Below are 20,815 nucleotides of genomic sequence, written 5' to 3' on the forward strand. Positions count from 1 at the left end.
ATGAACTGGCCTCAACTACATTCTGTGGCAGAGAATTCCAGAGATTCACCACTCTGTGTAAAAAACGTGTTTCTCATCTCAATCCTAAAAGATTTCCCCTTTATCCTTAAACTGTGACCCCTTGTTCTGGACTTCCCCAACATCGGGAACAAACTTCCTGCATCTAGCCTGTCCAACCCCTTAAGAATGTTGTAAGTTTCTACAAGATCCCCCCTCAATCTTCTAAATTCTAGCGAGTACAAGCCGAGTCCATCCAGTCTTTCTTCATATGAAAGTCCTGACATCCCAGGAATCAGTCTGGTGAACCTTCTCTGTACTCCCTCTATGGCAAGAATGTCCTTCCTCAGATTAGGATCCCAAAAACTGTACGCAATACTCCAGGTGTGGTCTCACCAAGACCATGTACAACTGCAGTACAACCTCCCTGCTTCTATACTCAAATCATTTTGCTATGAATGCTAACATACCATTTGCTTTCTTCACTGCCTGCTGCACATGCGTGCCTACTTTCAATGACTGGTGAACCATGACACCCAGGTGTCGTTACATCTCCCCTTTTCCTAATCGGCCACAATTCAGATAACAGTCTACTCTCCTGATTTTGCCACCAAAGTGGATAACCTCACATTTATCCACATTATACTGCATCTGCCATGCATTTGACCACTCACCCAGCCTATCCAAGTCACCTTGCAGCCTCCTAGTTTAGAGGGGTTTAAATGGTTTAGAGATGTTTAGAGGGCTTCAGATGGGTTCAGGTGTGTTTAGAGGGGCTAGAGGGGGTTTCGAGGTGTTCAGAGGGTCCCAGAGGGGTTTAGAGACGTTATAAGCCCCCCGTGAGAAATTGTATTTCTCTGAAATTGAAGATAGACATAAAGCTGGAGAAACTCAGCAGGACAGGCAGCGCAGTGAGGGGGGGAGAGGGGGAGAGGTGAGGGGGAGAGGTGAGGACCCTTCTTCAGACTAAACTGAACTCTCGTCGGTGAGAGTACGTGATTGTCTGAAGAAGGGTCTCGACCAGAAACGCAACCCTCTCCCCAGAGCCCATGCCCGTCCCGTTGAGCCACCTTCAACTTCAGAGCCAAACAAAAAACACAGAGTGCTGGAGGAAGGAACTCAGCGGGCGAGGCGGCTGCCTCACCCGCTGGGTTTCTCCAGCATTTTTGTCTACCGCAAAAGAGATGAGATGGGGAGCGGGAGAGAGAGAGGGAGGGAGGGAGGGAGGGAGGGAGAGAGCAAAACACAGAGAGACACAACGTGGGTCGGTAGGTGAATGACTAACCTGCACACCAGGAAGAAGCCCCTTCTCGCGGTCCGGGGCCCTCACTCATGATGGTGAGTTTAAAGAAATTCTCAACGTGTCATCGATCTACATTCCTCAGTAAATGTAATTGTGTTTTAAACAAGTATTTATGACGCCGCGTGAATTTTATTCAAAGCAACACGGCGTCATTAATTCTTGTTCAAAACACAATAACATTTACTGAGGAATGCGGATGGATGCATTCATGACATTGTATAACAACGTGTTAAGTACTTGCTGTTAAGAAGTGCTAACAGTACTAGTTAACAAATCGTTTGTGTCTGATGGTCGTGCAGCGGTTGTTATACACAAAGATCCTATAGTGGAGCTCTGCTAGAAGATCTTTGGTTATACATGTTCGTTTAAAAAAAAAATTCCGGATGGCGAATTAAAAAAAAACTTTATTTAACAATTTCCGTACGAAATACGGAACATTAGTGCGGGGCCTCCCTTAGGCGCGGGGCACCTGGAAAAACCCACGCGGTCACTGGGAGAATGTACGCACTCCGTACAGACAGCATCCGTAGTCAAGATCGGACCCAGGCCTCTGGTGCTGTAAGGCAGCAACTCTACCGGAAAAGTAATCAATATATTCAAGGACTACTCGCACTCGGGTCATTCTTTCTTTTATCATCTCCTGTGAGACAGAAGATACAGAAGTTTAAATGCAAAATTTGCCTCATAAGCAAAGGATGTACTCCAAGTCTCTCGATCTACCTTGTTGCAGCCCATGAATTTTTTTTTATCTGCAATTTCTCTATAGCTGGTACACAATATCCTGCATTGTGTTTACTTTCTCTTTATGCACCACGTGGTGCTGTACTCACGCAGGGTATGATTTGACTGCAGGCAAACTCACTTTTTTCACTATATCCTTATATATGAGACAATAATGAACCAATACTAATACCATTCCTTGTTGGCGTGGATGTGCTGGGCCAAATGGCCTCTTTCCATTCGATAAATCGCTATTAGTTTATGATTTTATTAGTACCTACATAGGCAGATGAGTAATTGCCAAATAGTTTTCGATAGGTTGTCTGTTAATGTTCATCTTGGGAGGACATCACGAGGTTGGGATGTGTTGTATTTACCAGTTTGTTTCACGTTGTAGATATAACACTTATTCTGCTGAACCTTAACCTTAACCATGTACCAGACAAGCCCCACTCGATGTTTACTTACTGAATTGTCTGTCAAAAATGGTCCAAAGTGGAACCATGGACATTTACCCATGTAAAAGGTTCCAAAACTGTTGAACGCGTGTCACAGGTTATGAGGAGAAGGCATGAAGTTCACATCTTCATCGAACAGCTTAGTTGTCCATCATTCCTCTAACATACTGATGAACAAAATTACCTCTTAAGGATCAGGCTCAGATTTGTTCAAGTGTTTGCCTGCTCCCTTACTCCTTGGACATTGACGCAATGCATAATTTCCAAGGTTTGATGAGAACGTTGTGTAGATTGGTCATAACATTCCCTGGCTTGTAATTAACCTGATTTTTATCAGCATTTAAAAAATTGAATAATGATTTCTGTAGAGTGTAACAGATACAAAGACATTTAACTGCATAAGACCAACAAAAATTGCTTCCAAAATATCTTGGTGTTCTATATCACAAAGTTATCCTTCAGAAAGCAACTATATAAGAGGGTCAAGAGGCAAGAGTGTTTTATTGTCATATGTACCAGACAGAACAATGACATTCTTACAGCAGCACAGCAGAATATGTAAACATAGTACAATATATAGCAATGTTACAACATTTTGAGATTTTAAAATTCAAGTCTGCAATTTATCCCATCAGATAAAGCATAAAAAGAAGTTTAATTTGACACCTAATTCACTTTCATATCTTCAGTATTAAAAAAGCTATGGCCATTTTCATACTCGGAAATTAGCATCTTGTTCCCTATTGCTTTTCCATTGACTTAACACGAAGCTGTGATTGAGGACAGTCAAAAACCCATAACTTTCTTAAAAATCAAGAGAACTGAATTAAATTTTCAGTTATTATAGATTGAATATAAACCATATTACTTGGATAACCTGAAATTAAAGCAGATAATTAATTAATTACATAATTGTAGTTAATTACAAAATTGACCGTTGTGACGGAAATAGTAATAAATACCCAGACTGCCTTGAAAATTCAAAAATGTGATATTCTCAAGATCAGAACTTTAATATTATTGTATTATATACTGTAAATCCGTAACAGATAGGTAAATAAATTACAATTTCTAGCAATAGACCAAGTCTTTATGGAGAAGATCAGTTGCTAGCTGGTACATTGGCATATCATAATCAGTAGCATCATCATGCTCCTCAGATTGTAACCAATAAGCAACTCTGTGCACCTTGATTTTCCTCAACTTTTCAATTTTGGCATTGTAAACTACAGGTTTTTGCTCTTCAAACCACACATGACATGCCTTTCTGCCCACTACTTTCCCATTAACAATGTCCTGTAGATTCAATTTCTTAAGAAAAGGATATTTTTTTTTAAATAGCCTAAGTATCCAAATAACAGACTAATCCCATTAACACAAGAATTCACAATATAACATGATTTTTAAATCTCACTGTCATGAATTTATATCCCAGATGGAAGGAATTAGATGTTTAATTCCCATAAATTAATCTAGAAACATCCACCCAAAATATAATCAAATTATTGTTTTTTGCACAATACATGTGAGTCAAACTGTTGTGAATATTTAGTTTAAAAATAATGATCATCGAGAGAGAAAATAACACAAAATATAGACAATTTAGACAGCTTATCTCCAAAAAATAAATGGGCATTTTAATCATCTTGCTTCTGGAACGTGATCGATTGGAACGTTGCATTTGCGGTGAATTTGAACCCCATATCGGCAGGAAAAACACTGCCGCTTCGTATGGGGCCAAAATCACATTTTCACCAAGTAAATTTTGATTAAAGTCATCCTAAGAAGCAAGTTTAAATGTAAAATAAACGACTTACATTTTGATTTGTCCCGTACGTGAGATCTGTCACGTTGTAGGCGTTGACGGCGGTAGAAGTCGCTTTTTATTTTAATATAATCATTAAATTGTCTCGCAATTTAAAAAAAAAAATCGGGAATGGAAGTCGGAACGATTTTTCTGCAGCAGCTGGCAGCACGAGGAAATCGGCCTCGGACAGACGGTAGAAAACTGGATTTTAATCCCGCCCCCTCCCCCCCTCAAAGGCGCCAAAGTCGTGCACACGACCAGTGGCAGAACTGCAGCGCCGCTGAAGGTAAGTATTGTAACATTGCTACAATATAACAATATAATAAACGAGAAAAAAATGTTCAGTGTGTGTATATATATGCACTTACTCACATACACACACACATATAATATATATATATATATGTATATATGTATATATGTATATATGTATATATATATATATGTATATATATACATATATATATATATATATATATATGTATGTGTGTATGTGAGTATGTATATATATATATATATACACACATTGAACTTTATATTTATATATACGTATATATCCCACCAGTCTTGCTGTCTCCGACTACGTTCTATCTCTATCCCGCCCACTCCCCTGACAGAAGCCTCCTCGTAGTAACCCCCGGAAACAACGACACGATGCAATCAGTGACGCGTCGGGCGACCAATTCTGTCAACATGTTGGACGACGACGGAAGCCAACTGCGAGCTGTGCGTCGTCTGACACACAAGCGAACGAACTCCCCAAATATCATTCTGAAGAAGGGTTTCAACCCAAAATGTTGCCCATTCCTTCTCTCCAGAGATGCTGCTGGTCCCACTGGGTTACTCCAGCATTTTCAGTCTACCTTCGATTTAAACCAGTATCTGCAGTTCTTTCCAAAACATTATATGTACACAACACAGGCACACATACATACACATAAAAGACAAACTAACAATAATAGTGCACTAATAACAATAATAGTCTATGTAGTTCAGAGCTTATTTGAGGTTATAGTGTTTAATAGCCTAATGGCTGTCGGGAAGAAGCTGTTCCTGAACCTGGATGTTACAGTTTTCAGGCTCCTGTACCTTCTTCCCGATGGCAGGGGTGAAATGAGTGTTTGGCCAGGGTGGTGTGTGTCTCTGATGATGCTGGCTGCCTTTTTGAGGCAGCGACTCCGGTAATATTGCGTCAACGATCAGGGATGTGTGCAGGAATATTTAACTTCTCGGATGCTACCGTGTTTCAATTCATTCTGCTGCTTGTAAATGTACCGGTAACAATTCCACTTCCTGTGTTCCGTAGCTGCTCTTTGCTTAAGTTTCAGTTGGTGGCTTTTCATTTTAAACAGAAACTATCAATTTTCGAAAGGGAAATGTTCAAGTGTGGGGTTTCCTGCTGCACTTGATGTTTATCAAGTTAGACCTATTGCCAAAGAGTGCGGGCTTTACTCCCAATTATAAAAGAGAATACCAGTGAGGAATATTTAAGTAACAATGCTCCATTTATGAGTAGCGTCCATTTAATTCGGGACATCCATGAAAAGTTAACCAAGGTTTACCTTTTCCTTTTGTCCCCATACATAAAAAAACTCATACACACAGCTTTGAACTCCCACTAACTGCAGTTTAACTCGGAGTAAAATCACAGCAATGCCGCACGTATGCCGATGGAAAAGCAGCTTCAAATTTAAATAGTACTTGAATTTACTAATGATACAACATCAGATTACAAAAAGCAGCAATTACATTTATTGTGCTGAAATCACTTCGTATTCATTCCCTCAGCTTCAGCTTACAGATTGCATTGTGTAGACTGATCTGCCCAGTCTACATCAAAGTTAATGCTTGATTATAACATTGGAATCTGATATATTCAAAAATCCCCTGGGTTCATCTAAATTCTAAATAATACAGCTTTAGTTCCTTTAACGATTAGATAGCCTTCTCATCCCAGGAGTTAACCCAGTGAATCCCTTCTCGACTACCTCCAATGCTCGCATTCCCCTTTCTTGAGTAAGGGAACTGGGGTGGGAGATTGCAACCTTCACGTGGACTGCCCTGTTTTCGACTAATGCAATCAACCTGACGTGCACAATCAAATAAGATCAAATAGAATAAGTTGTCCTGCAACTTTAGGCTGTGCACGCCATACACAAGAAGAAGAGGTAAGGGGACCAAAATTGTACACAGTACCCAAAGTGCAGCCTCACCAACATACTGTATAATTGCAACAATACTTCTCCATTTTTAAATGACAACAAGCAAAAAAGGCCATTGTACTACTGATAGACATAAAATGCTATAGTTACTCAGCGGATCAGGCAGCATCTCTGGAGAACATAGAAAGATCACCTTTCAGGTCAGACCCTTCTTCAGGTAGTAGTGAGGGGGTGGGAAAAAAATGCAAGCTAAGAAAATAAAGTCAATATGCTACTAATAGTTGTTGCGCCTGGCTGCTGACATTTTGTGCTTCATACACGAGAAAATCGAAATTAATCTATTCGCCATTCATTTGGTCTCTGACATTTTAGATAATAATCTTTTTTTTTTATACCTCAAACTAAATTGTCAGACCTTGCACTTTCCTGCATTATATTTTATTTGCCAAGTTTTTGTCTCCTCACTCAACCTACCTGCAGAGTGTGAAGATCTCCCCACAACATTCTTTCCCACCCATTTTCATGCCATCAAAAAACTTGGATAACTTGCACTCCGCTTTCCTCTTCCTTCGCATTGGTAGTTAACTGATTGATTGACTAATACTTTATGTACAGTGGTACAGTGAAATTGTGGGATGAGAAGGCTTTCTTATCGTTAAAGAAAGTAAACCTGTATTCTACCCCTCTTCCTTCTCACCCCCTCCCCTCCCCTCCCCTCCCCCCCCACCCTTGTTCCCCTTTGTTCTCACCTTTCCTACTGGCTGTCCCCATTTGTTCTCGCCCCGCCCCCCCCCCCCCCCCCCCCCAATCTTCTCCTTCTTTGATCTTGGTGACTCCCCCACAGTGGGTCCTTTGTTATTTGTTCTCTCGGCAACCCACCCCACCCCACCCCACCCCACGTCGGGTGCCTCTTTGTTCTCCATGCCCCCCCCCCCCACGTAATAGTAGAAAGTGAAGAACAAACCCTAAGGGCGCTCCACTGGTTGTGTCTTGAAAAGACTTTTCAACTTGAAAAGACCCATTTATTATTTTTTCCCCTGCCTTCTCTGCGATGATTAGTCTTCAATCCACGTTGTCACATTTCACCCAATAGAGTTTGCTCTTATCTTGTCCATCAGCCTTTTTATGTGGTACCTTACTATATATTTTTGGTAAATCTAAATACACCACATGTACAGCTTCCCCAACATACATTCTGCTCATTCAATCTGTGAAGAACTCTAACAAATTTGTCAAAAATTATTTCCCATTCAAAAGACCATGCTGACTTTGATTGATTGCATAAAGCTTTCCTCAATGACCAACTAATTCTTCCTTGTTTATGGACCCCAGCATCGTCGCAACAACAGATAATAAGCTGACTGGTCTATAGTTTCCAATATTTTATCTTCTTCCTTTCTTGAACAAGGGCATCATATTTGTGGTTTTCAAATTTGCTGGTACACTGCTGCAACTCAGTGAATTGTGAAAGACTGTAATGATTTGCCATATTTTTCTGCACCCACATCCTTATTTTATTTATTTATTTAATTTTAATTTATTTGTTTATTTATTGTCATTCGATAAAAACATGCTTCCACCACATGAATCATGAACGAAATTTGTACTCAGGTCCGAGCAGTGTAATAGTGCAGTAGGACATCAATAAAGTGCAGTAAAGACTTCAATAAATTCTAACATATAATAACCTTCCACAATAAAATCTAAATAATAATGGGCCTATGAATAAATAGTAAAAAGTAAAAAAGCAGCATGGTTAAAAGGCAGCAGCATAATAATGTCCATAGCAGCAGCAATAGCAGCAGATAGTTCACTGAGGTAGTGAGGGTTCAGTCAGTGAGATAGGGAGTTTAAAAGTCTCACAGCCTCGGGAAAGAAGCTGGCTTTAAAGCCTTGGTGTCCTGGCTGCGCAGCCTTCTCCCTGAGGGGAGGGGGGCAAAGAGTCCATTTGCCGGGTGGGTGGGGTCCTTCATGATGTTTGAGGCTCTGTTCTTGCACCTGCTGATGTAAATGTCCTCAATGGCAGGGAGGCAGTTGTTTGTGATTCTTTTGGGCAGATTTGACCACCCTCTGCAACGCCTTCCTGTCAGCAGCAGAGTAGTTTCCGTACCACACTGTGTTACACCATGTGAGGACGCTCTCCACCACACACCTGTAAAATGATGTCAGGACTGGGTGCTGAGGCCAGCATGCTTCAGCTTCCTCAAGAAGTAAAGGCGTTGGTGGGCTTTTTTAATAATGCTAGACGTATTGCAGGTCCAGGTGAGGTCATTAGAAATGTGCACCCCCAGGTATTTAAAACTGGACACCACCTCCACAGCTTCTCCTCCGATGTAGAGGGGAGGGGGGGGTGTAGCCGCCTTTTCTGGTCCACAATCACCTCCTTTGTCTTCCGCAAGTTGATGTAGAGGTTGTTTGCTTTACATCAGACTTCAAGTTCTCCCACCTCCTGTCTGCAGCCCGACTCGTCATTGTGGGAGGATAATCCCACCACGGCCGTGTCATCTGCAAATTTCACAATATGACTGTTCGGGTGTTTGGCTGAACAGTCATAAGTGAGACTAGTGTACAGCAGGGGGCTCAGGACACATCCCTGTGGGGAGCCGGTGTTGAGTGTAATGGGGGGGGGGGGGGGGGGGGGGGGGGGGGATGAGACGCCGTAGATTTTAACAGACTGTGGCCTGTTGGTCAGGAAGTCTAGTACATGGATGGTTTAAGTCCAAGCAGCAGCAGTTTGTTGACTAAAGTCTGTGGAATGATGGTATTGAAGGCAGAACTAAGGTTCAAGAAGAGCAATCTGACATATGAACTCCTGTTCTCCAGATGAGTGAGGGCTAAGTGAATGACAGATGCGATTGCATCAGATGTAGACCGGTTCTTCCGGTAGGCGTACTGATAAGTGTCCACATTGATGTTAATGCTGTCTTTTATGTGGACCATAACCAGCCTTTCGAAGCATTTTGTAATTTTATAATTAAACCCCTTTGCTGCACCCCAATGAATCCTGGAGTCCCATTAGTTTTTCCGACTACCTTGTCTCTTACAAGAAGGGTTGTTGCAACAAATTCTTGCCTTTTAAACTAGCTGATCTGTTATCTCTGGTGTCCTTTCTGAAGAATGATGCAAAGTTTTGGTGTAAATGATCTGCCATTTCCTTGTTTTCCATTATGAACTCCCCAGTCTGACTCTCCAGGAGAACTCCACTGACCTTTGCTACCATCTTATTTACTTGTTTTGGTATTACTTGCTGGTTAACCCTCGCCATCAATTTTCTCCCTCTTTATTACCTTACTCCTCTGCTGCAAAATTCTCAGTTACCTGGACTACCGCTAGCTTTTACCACTTTGTCGGTTTTAGCTTTATTGAACGCTTTCTTTGACCTCCATTTTTATGTGTAAATGGTTCATCTTTCCCATTGAGTCCTTTCTGGTTGGGATCAATTATGCAATAGCTCCTTAAATATCTGCCACAGTTCAACCATTGACCTTTCCTTTGGCCTATTTTCCCCATTCCAGTCTAAACAATTCTTCTACCATTTCTATGTATTTTTCTCATTTAACTGAGGACACTGGATTTGAGATGTTCACCTTCAACAGGTAACTGGAATTATACCATTCTGTAATCACTATTCCAAGAAGGATCCCTAAGTACAAAATCTCTTATTAATTAACACTACAACCTCCAAATAACTCTGAACCATAAAGACTTGGGGGTGTTATTTTTGACTTTGCACTATTATTGTCTATTTATTTGTCTGGTTTATATAATATATACTGAACATTTTTTAGTTGTTTATTATGGGTTTTACGGAGTACTATGTTTACATAGATTGTTGAGCTGCTCAAGTAAGAATGTCATTGTTACTCAAGACAACAAAATACATTTGTTCTCTTCTCTCTCATGATAATTTGTCCTCATTGCATATGCTACCCAATGCCACTAATCTATCATTTATTTCTGATACATTAAACTTCCCTTCAATTGAACAACTTCCCCAGCCAAATAATTTAAAGCCCTGTTTATAACCCTAGTTATATGGCTCCAGGATTCTAGTGTGGATAGTCATGAATCGGAACCCCTCTCCCACGCCATTCTCAGAACCAGATGTTTATTTCTCTAACCTTATGTACACTCTGCCAATTTGTATGTGGCTCGAATAATAATACGGGAATTATTACCTTTGTGATTCTGTTTTTCAAATTTGTCTGAATTGCTCATAATCCTTCAGTAACAATTTCTTCCTGGTCCTATCCATGTTATTAGCAATCTTGACAAATCAACCCTAACCTCCCACGACAAGTTCCTCACCGACCCAGAAGACATATTGTTGACCCTGGTACTAGGCAGGTAACCCAGCCTTCAAAACTCTATCTGAAGCTCAGATTACAGCTCATCAAATCTGCACTGACATCACACCAGGGCATCGGAAATGTCCTCATTCTTCAGGGAATGGGGGTTCCCCTCCCCTACTATAGATGAGGCTCTCACCAGGGTCTTTTCAATACCCCGTCACTGCCTTCTCTCCCCATCCCCCCACTCGTAACAGGGGCAGAGTCCCCCTAGTCCTCACCTTTCACCCCACTAGCCGTCACATACAACAAATAGTCCTCCGTCATTTTCGCCACCTCCAACGTGACCCCACCACTCGCCACATCTTCCCATCTCCCCCCCTGTCTGCTTTTTGCAAAGACTGCTCCCTCCGTAACTCCCTGGTCAATTATTCCCTTCCCTCCCGCACCACCCCCTCCCCGGGCACTTTCCCTTGCAACCGCAAGAGATGCTACACTTGTCGCTTTACCTCCCCCCTCGACTCCATTCAAGGACCCAAGCAGTCGTTCCAGGTGCGACAGAGGTTCACCTGCATCTCCTCCAACCTCATCTATTGCATCCGCTGCTCTGGAGGTCAGCTGATCTACATCGGTGAGACCAAGCGTAGGCTTGGCGATCGTTTCGCCGAACACCTCCGCATTAACCAACCTGATCTCCCGGTGGCTCAGCACTTCAACTTCCCCTCCCATTCCAAAACCGAACTTTCTGTCCTGGGCCTCCTCCATGACCAGAGTGAGCACCACCGGAAATTGAAGGAGCAGCACCTCATATTCCGCTTGGGCAGTTTGCACCCTAGCAGCATAAACATTGACCTCCAATTTCCGGTAGCCCTTGTTGTCTCCTCCCCTTCTCAGCTATCCCTCAGCCCTCGGGCTCCTCCTCTTCCTTTCTTCTCCCCGCCCCCCCCCCCCCCCCCACCCCCCACCCCACATCCGTCTGAAGAAGGATTTTGGCCCGAAACGTTGCCTATTTCCTTCGCTTCCTTGATGCTGCTGCACCCCGCTGAGTTTCTCCAGCACTTTTGTTAACCCTCGATCAGTTAACACTTCTGCAGAAAGAGTTGTTGTGAATCACAATGGGGTTCACTAGTTCCCACATGTGGCAGCTACCACAGTTGGCCTAGCCAAATCTATTCCATGTAGTTAATTCATCTGGGATTTAATTATTTTGAATGCGCCGTCCATAGCTGTCTTTATCGCCCCGATTTAAAACTCTTGGCCAATCGAGAGAACATGTTTTATCTTTGCCATGTCAGATTTTTCTACATTTTAGTTTGGGAGAATTTGTTTCTCTTAAGTGTGAAACGAAGGTGTTTTGTTACAGCTTTAACATAACGCTGTATGAAGCATTCACTTGTTCTTTTGCCAATGTTCACCTTAAAGAGTGTTTGCCCTAATTAGCATTCACAAAGTTAGATGATGATGTTTAAATTAACAATTGAATTCTGTCCCACCTAATTCAGTTTCAAAGCACAACATATCTTACATGTTCAGTTCTCTGCCTCCGTGTGTTTCTTAACTAAAGTCTTGAAGGATTTGTAATTGTGTCTCTGTGGAAAATGTGGCACATCTGAGGTGTTTGATTAACTAGGTTCATGAGACTGGTGAGGATAAATTGTAGCCAAGGGGGAATATAAACAGACAAGACAGATACTTCCAATATGTGCAGGACTGCACATTATAACGTGACAAAGATCAACAGATTATCTTTCTGTTTCCCTCAACTAAAATGCTGGATGTAATATCCGTACGAACATATGACGTGGAGCTGGAAAATGTGTCTCATGTCCCTGAGCCTACTCCAGTGTTCAATAGATTATTACTGATCTGATTGTTACTGTAACACTGCAATCCTGCCTACAGTCCTGTAATCTTTCACCCATTTGCTCATTAAGTATCTATGTTAAAAACCTTTGCTTTTAAGTCCATTTATGGTATATTTGACAGAATATTTTGGACCAGATCTGTGACATATATTTACAAGGTAATAGAAGAGTCAGGTGGGTACCCAGTTTACAGTTGTGTGGAATGGAGGAAGGCCATGATTAGGAAAAAAGTTCCCTCACAGTTGTGTGAGGAATGTTAACGATCTTCCTCGTCGGCAAAGAACCAAAAATAAATGGTTTACATTTTGTGCCTTTTTTTTCCAGTGGCAAAGAAGCCATGGGCTAAGATTACCATCAGATGCCAATAATAACTGTCAAGCATCCACATGCATGTTTAAATCAGGCAGGAGACTGCCTCTAAGGTACACAAAATTGCTGGGGAAACTCAGCGGGTGCAGCAGCATCTATGGAGCGAAGGAAATAGGCGACGTTTCAGGCCGAAACCCTTCAAGCAAAACTTCTACGTTGTGCTTCCAGGAGACTGCCTCTGTTATCTCCGCAATTGTAGTGTGCAGCCAATGTGAAGCTCTCCTATACATTTCAACTACCCTACCTCCTGGATCATTTGCTCCTCAAACTGTTCTAGTTTTCAATGAGAAACCTAATTGAAATTGTTTCCTCAATCGCTCCTTATCTACTTATGCCACTTTTCTTGAGGTAACTTGAAGTTTTGACTCGTCCAATGGCTGTAAAAATGAAACAAGTGAAAGGCTACAAGAATTATTTTTAAAAGTGACTCATGATGGATAGGGTTTGGGCAAGAGTGGCCTGCAAAACTTCTACGTTGTGCTTCCAGTATATTTCTACTGCTAATGGGGAAATCTGAGCTAAAGACAATGTGATTGTCAAATGAATAAATGAATGAATTATAAAATAATGGGTGATTATTGGAATTCAATGGAAGGGGAAGTCAGGATAAAAGGATGCACAAGGTACCTCTAATGTTTAAATCAATCGTGATTTATACTGAGTACATCCAGGTAGTACAGGAAAGCAGTGGTGTGACATGCTCCTTATTCAGTGCTCAGTTTATAGCTTTAACCTGCCAGAGGTCCATTAATTAGGTGTGAGATAGAGTACCAGGTTGAACTTCAAAGGTAATACAACCAGACAATTACTAATTACTAACCTCTGTCCTGCTTTGGCAAATGGCTTGGTCACATAATAACCTTGTCACTATGCACGTGGAAAGAGTTCCAAATCTATTTTTAAAACCCCCTGATTTCCTGAGGTAATATATAACTAAAACTGAGTAACAAATTTAAAAAAAGCATCACCTTTGGGCAAATTCATACCACATTCATTCATTCAAGCATTGATTTTCAGGCACTGAATCATTTTCCATTCACTTCAGTAGTTTTTAATCGGCCATAAGACATAAATGTCTGATCCTGACTGTAGTGACCAAGACATTTGAGTTTGCACAAAATACAATTGACATGCAATTAGAGTGTGTAATTGCCCTAAAGTGTACTATTTCTTCGCAATGTGCCTCGGGTGCTGTTGCACTGATTGATCGTGGTTAGTTCAGAGGTACTCAGCCTGAAACATTACTTTCACAGCAGTCACACCAGATGTTTTCAGGGGTCACGTTAAATTGATTCAGTGTCCATGTGATTTGCAGGCAATACAGTAAAAATAATTTCCTTCAAAGGGTGCTCTTCTTGTTAGGACCAAAGCAAACCCCTTTGACAAAATGATAGCACTACAAAATAACAACAAAAGGGTGTAGACAATCTCGTTCACGATCTCTAGTCTTTAGTTATGTGCTTTTGGGAGAAAACTAAAAATGAGGATAGACACATTAATATTTGTTGGTATCATCAGTTGAAGTTAAATAAAGCTTTTCTAATGATTGTTTTGTTTATCTGAATTGTTCTTGTTTTTTTGCTGCAGGATACTACATGTATATAGAAACCTCTCGCCCTCGAAAGGAAGGTGAAAAGGCTAGGCTTCTGAGTCCTATTTTCAGCACACTGCCTAAAAATCCATACGGCTCAACAAACAGTGCTTACTGTGTCAGCTTCTACTACAACATGTATGGAAAGCACATAGGTAGGTGTGAGCAGAAATAGGTTTGTTTTCTGTTTTGGAACCAGAGGTTTTAGTATTTTCTGTAACTTCAATGTGTATCTCTTTGCCCAATTGATTGCAAAAACAGGACCAGTACACAACTTAAATAAGAGACAAAATTAAAAGCAGCAACATTTCTATATTATTTATATAACCAAACAATGTAGTTCTTCTGATTCTTTTAAAATTTTAATTAGATTAGTAGGTGTGGTTATGCGTTGCTCCAGGGTGGTTTGACGATTTTATGTCCATGCATTGTGACATATGCATAAACTAGGATGCATCACCCATGGTCAGTCATGACCGAGGGGAGCCTACTACTACCACATTATGACAGTATTGGTAACAAAAATTTAACCTGGCAGAATTCACAAATCATATATCTGAGATATGGAATATAAACTTGCTCTTGTAAAATGTATGGGGAAAATGTAAATAAGTAAACACAAAATTAAATTTTAACCCACATTTCTTGATGCATGAGTGAATCACATGGCTTTCCTTTACATAAAATCAGAATACAGACAATTTTCTAGGAACACCCAGAAGCTCCATCCTCCCCCATTTTGGGCAGTTGGCTGTATAGGGAGAGAAAGAATGCTTTCCCCATTTTAAATTGTATTCTTTAATTTTTTTGTACGTGGGTATGTGACTTGAAAATCTTTCTAAAATAATTAGTTTTGTTAGGAAAGAATTGCAGATGCTGGTTTAAATCGAAGATAGACACAAAATGGTCTCACCAAGACCCTGTACTACTGCAGTAGAGCCTCCCTGCTCCTATACTCAAATCCTTTTGCTATGATGCTAACATACCATTCGCTTTCTTCACTGCCTGCTACATCTGCATGCCTACTTCCAATGACTGGCGTACCATGACACCCAGGTCTCGTTGCATCTCCCCTTTTCCTAATCGGCCACCATTTAGATAATAGTCTGTTTTCCTGTTTTTGCTACCAAAGTGGATAACCTCACATGTATCCACATTATACTGCATCTGCCATGCATTTGCCCAATGGCAGCTCAGTAATGGAAGTGAAGCTGAAGAGGTTTGGAAATTTGAGACGTTGGTGTGCTGAAACAAGTAACACAAGCTTTCCGAAACATGTGTTTTGAAGCCCTCAGCTAATTGGGACATTGTTGGTTTGTTTCCAAATTGGAGGAAGGGAGAAGAGAGGAAATTAGGTATCACATCATGGAAGAAATAGGTTAGTGGAGAAAATAGACGCTGAGGCAGATGGGGACAGGACAGGGAAAATATGGAGAAATGGGAGAACAGTACTGGGTTGGGAGAGTGGGAGGGGAGGGTGGTTTAGGTTAGCAGGTTAGCGTGTTGGGGAAATGTGAAAGGGAAGGGAAAATGTGAAAGGGAAATGTGAAAGGGAAGAATGAAAATTATCAATGGTGAGTGGAAGGGAGAGAAATGGAGAAGATGAAGCCATAAATGTTGGACAGAATCGGAAGAAGAGTGGGGGCGGGGAGGGAGGACCATTTATTGTTGAAACTACAACAGGAGCTGAGAAGATGAAGATGAATGACTTTTAACTTTCACAACAATATAATAAAGGAAGACAACACCGAATAATTACATTTAAAAGATAGCAAAGGTGTAGGTAAAATTAATTTAAAAGACTCGTGAGAAAGGTAAACTGATGTTGGTAAACTGATAACATTCTCACACTTGAAAGAATTTGGCTTCAGTTGCAAAACAGAAGAGTTAATAATGGAAAAGGAGTGAATTGCACATTGGGTCCTGAACTGAGGTAGAAAGTTCCTTTTTCCTGTGGATTTTTTAAGGTCCATATGACACAGAAAGGTTCATTAGAGGTAAAGCCAGTGAGAAAAAGTCAGAGTCATGAAGCACAGAAACAGGCCCTTTGGTCAACAATCTTGTACCCAACTGTATGCATACCATTGACCAGCATTAGGTCCAGAGCCATCTATGCTTTGGTGATTCAGGTGTTTGTCTTGCTACTTGTTAAGTGTTGTGACTGTACCTGCCTCCACAATCCTCTCAGGCAGTGAGCCAGAGAGCCTGCTCTTCATCACAAATGTGAAGCCCTGCAGTTAGGATTTGTTTATAGGGTCCAAGTTTGGTTGATGAATGGCAATTTTAGCTAATTTATTGTTGCATTCATAACACCAGCCAGCGGTGCAATTCTATTTAAATGCTGGTACAGGAACGTGTGTGGGGTGCCTACTGAGAAATGTATTGGGTCCTCCAAGCAATATTTTTGCTGCTTTGAAAGATCAGGAAGGGTTTCACAAGGATGTTCCACACAATGGTGGTTTGCTGTGTCTTATGAAAGTTTATTATTATATTATTAAAGGTTGGCTCTGCAGATTTCTGGGGTAGTGGTCTTACCTAATTTGGACACAGACCAACAAAGCCCCATCACTTAAGAGGATAGCTCAGGGCTTCAAAACACATGTTTCAAAGAAATGTTCCTATTTGTTTTACTATCTGTCACTATCATTAATAGCATTGAACTTTCTCTTCAATCCATCATGTTCAGTGCCCAACCAAGAATATTATATCATGCATAAATTGGATTGTCTGGCCCTGCACGATCATGCCAGTCAAAATACTGAAAGTGCAGAAGTCAATCCAAATAAATTGTTTCCTTCCTTCATCACTGTAATCTCCTTAAGGGCAACATCAGTTCAGATTCTAGGCTATTACATGAAATTCTACCATTTAAATAAGTGTGCTATTCTCCATAACACCATACCTTCTCTGGATGTCTAAACATGTTCTTGTTCGACCTTCTGCACTGCCATTCCTCAATGTAATCATAGGTCTAATTTTATAAGAGTTGGTTGAATGTTGCTGTTGTGCTAAATCTCATCGGGTTAACTTGTCTCTAATTTAATAGCTGCTTTATTTTGTGAGAGAACATTGATGGGTTGCATCTCAGCAGTTTGTACCCAGGCAGACTGGTGAATGCATTTGCATTAAATTGCACAGTCCTATCAGTGGAGTAAAGGCCTGAAGGTTGACAAGTGTGCAGTTCATTGGACTGCACACAACTGGAGGCCGCTGGATAGCAACCATGAGACTTGACAGTGTCTTGCCCCAAGAAGGTTCAGTGAAAACTGAATAATGCTCTGCCTTGATGACATTTATCATATGTGACAAGATGTCAACCTTTTCTATCTGCGTAAAGTCAATCTACCTGATACTTAGTTCTCATCAGTTGCAATTCATCAAACTTCGCTGTGATTTCAGAAAACAATAAGTTAGAACATCTCCAGTCCCAGCCTGGACAAAGGTTTGAGGTTGTTTATGCCATTATCCTGTAACTGGGACAAACCACTGTGTGGGATGGCAATAAAAACTTGGACCAGTCGGCAACCTGAATAGTCACTGAAAGCTCACTAGAGAAATTACTCTGCATTTTTATTTATTTTTATGCTTTGTTTCCAGAATGTTACAATTAAATTGCAAGTTGGCACATATTTTAATTGATTGGACATTAAACATATCAGCCAACTGAAAGCTGGACGAACAGAAGGTTAGCCTTGTTTTATATAACATGCACTTTTAGACTTTAGAGATACAGCGTGGAAACAGGCCCTTCGGCCCACCTAGTCCTCTCAGGCCAGCAATCACCCTGCCCACCTCCAGAATCAGGGACAGTTTCTTCCCCGCTGTTATCAGGCTACAGAACCACCCTATCAACCAACTAGAGAGCAGTCCTGAACTACTCTCTACCTCAGTGGAGACCCTCGGACTATCTTAGAGCAGACTTTACTGGTTTTATCTTGCACTAACACATTATTCCCTTTATCATGTATCTGTACACTGCGGATGGCTCAATTGTAATCACGTATTGCCTTTCCGCTGACTGGTCAGCATGCAACAAAAGCTTTTCACTGTACCTTGACACATGTGACAATAATCTAAATCCAAATTAACTCAAACTCACTGAACTACACACATTAGGGACAATTTTACAGATTACCAAAGCCAATTAACCCACACATCAGGAAGTCTTTGGAATGTGGGAGGAAATAGGAGCACCTGGAGAAAGCCCACACCGTCACAGGCGGAACGTACACACTCCATACAGACAACAGCTGTAGTCAGGATCAAAGCCGGGTCTCTGGCGCTGTAATGCAGCAACTCTACCGATGCGTCACTGTGCTGTATCCTGCTGAAGCCTTGAACAATATACCTCACTAGCCTCTTCGAACATGCTTTTTCAGGTCGTGATCATAGTGCCATATGACTAGTTGTTCAGAGTTAGAGAAGAATTAAGGCAACCGCAGGCCATCAATCAGAACAATATTGCATGTATAATCCAAGTTATATCTTCACATCCTCAAATATTTGAAGTCTAGATTGGGTGGATCTTGTCTTAATGGTATTCAGTTATTAGAGTTCCAATACAGCAGTGTTAGTGCTGTTGTTGGTACTTTGTTGTTTGTGATAAATATTAATGACAAGGGTATGAATTTGGGAGGTATGATTAGGAAGTTTGTGGATGACACAAATTGGTGGTGTTATGGGATAGTGAAAAATGTTGTCTTAGGCTTCAGCAGGAAATAACTCAGATGGAATTTAATCCTAACAATTGCGAGGTGATGCATTTCCGAAAATTCTTTGGGGGAGGACATATACAGGAAAGTGGTAGGGCACTAAGAAATGTTAACAAACAGAGGGACCGTGGGATTCAATCCATAGTTCCCCGAAAATGGCAATATACTTAGAAAGACGTATAAAAGACTATGGCATTTGTGAAGCTTGCCTTTGTGGGTCATAGGACATAGAATATAAAACGTGGGACCTTATATTGCAATTTTTCCAAATACTGGTTAGACAGCTCTTGGATTATTGTGTACAGGTCTGGTCACCTCACAACAACAAGGATATGGTTGTGCTGGAAAGAGTTCAGCGGACATTCACCAGGCTGAGAGATTACCTGATAGAGGTAAATAAAAATTATTAAGGCTCAGATAGGGTAGACAGTCAGAATCTTTCTCTTATGGTTTGAGTTATCAAATACAAGAGGGCATACATTTAAGATGAAAGGAAGGACATTTTAAAGTGGATCTGTGGGGATAGTTTTTTGACACACAGATAACAGTTGATATCTGGAACTTCCTGCCAGAGGATGAGTTGGAATCAGATGAAATCACTATGCGTAAGAGACAATTAGATGGGCACTTGAATAGACAATGCGTAGAAGGACACAGTTCGAATACGGGCAAAGGGATCCGTGCATTTGGGTACAGAGATTGGCTTAAATGTGGAGGTCTGAAGGGCCCATTTTCTGTGTATTGCAGTGTATTTAAGGCTCTATTCAAAGTTCTCACTTTGCAACACCTTTTTAGTGGGGAATGATACTGATTTACAAAGGCTTGAAAAGGAAATATTCCAAGAAGGTTCATGGAAAAGCAAATTATGATTTACATCAGTTATGTTTATCAATTATCATTTATTTATTTATTTAATTCTTTATTTCGAACAGAATAAAAGAATAAAAAGCAAGTGTGAAACAGCATACAAAAAACAAAACAAGAATATTTATAAAGTGTCATAAACAATATCTATAAATAAATGAAATCGTATGTGTCTGAAAAGGAGCAGGAAGAAGCCAAAGCTTATTAATTCCCACTCCTTACTAATCAAATATTTACAAAGCCATACAAAAAAGAGAGAAAAAAAGAAAAAAGCAAAGAAAAACCCTAATATACTATACAGTATCTTAGTCATATATACAACCCATCACCCTATAATCACCCTTCCCAATACAATCAGTATAACAAATATCCCACTCACAATCACCTATCCTCATCCTAATATCCTTTTAAAAAAGTGTTTTTGTACATCTTTTTAAACTGAATTATGTTTGTGCTAAGTTTTATCTCCTGTTCCAGACCATTCCACAAATTCACACCACAGATTGCTATGCACATACTTCACCATTCACCATTTTGTAAAGGCAAACTGCTTTGCATTTAGTTCTCATCAGATTATATATGTAGTATGCAATCCACTTTAACCAAAACTAAAATGTTAATGAAAACCAGGGACACTGCAGGTTGAATATTTCTTTCCATGTGACTGATGGAGCAATT

General features: G+C 40.7%; 1 protein-coding gene across 2 annotated transcripts in view; it reads left to right on the forward strand.

The window, feature by feature from the left end:
* mdga2 (MAM domain containing glycosylphosphatidylinositol anchor 2) overlaps window positions 1–20,815 on the forward strand; it is a 1,081,316-nt gene that overhangs the window by 1,013,728 nt on the left and 46,773 nt on the right. For both annotated transcript variants that reach the window (XM_033027338.1, XM_033027337.1), the window contains one exon: window positions 14,558–14,716. In XM_033027338.1, coding sequence (XP_032883229.1) covers window positions 14,558–14,716 — 159 coding nt within the window. The remainder of the gene's footprint in view (window positions 1–14,557; window positions 14,717–20,815) is intronic.

The sequence above is a fragment of the Amblyraja radiata genome, chromosome 9 (assembly GCF_010909765.2).
Source record: "Amblyraja radiata isolate CabotCenter1 chromosome 9, sAmbRad1.1.pri, whole genome shotgun sequence".
In the NCBI taxonomy this organism is placed as follows: Eukaryota; Metazoa; Chordata; class Chondrichthyes; order Rajiformes; family Rajidae; genus Amblyraja; species Amblyraja radiata.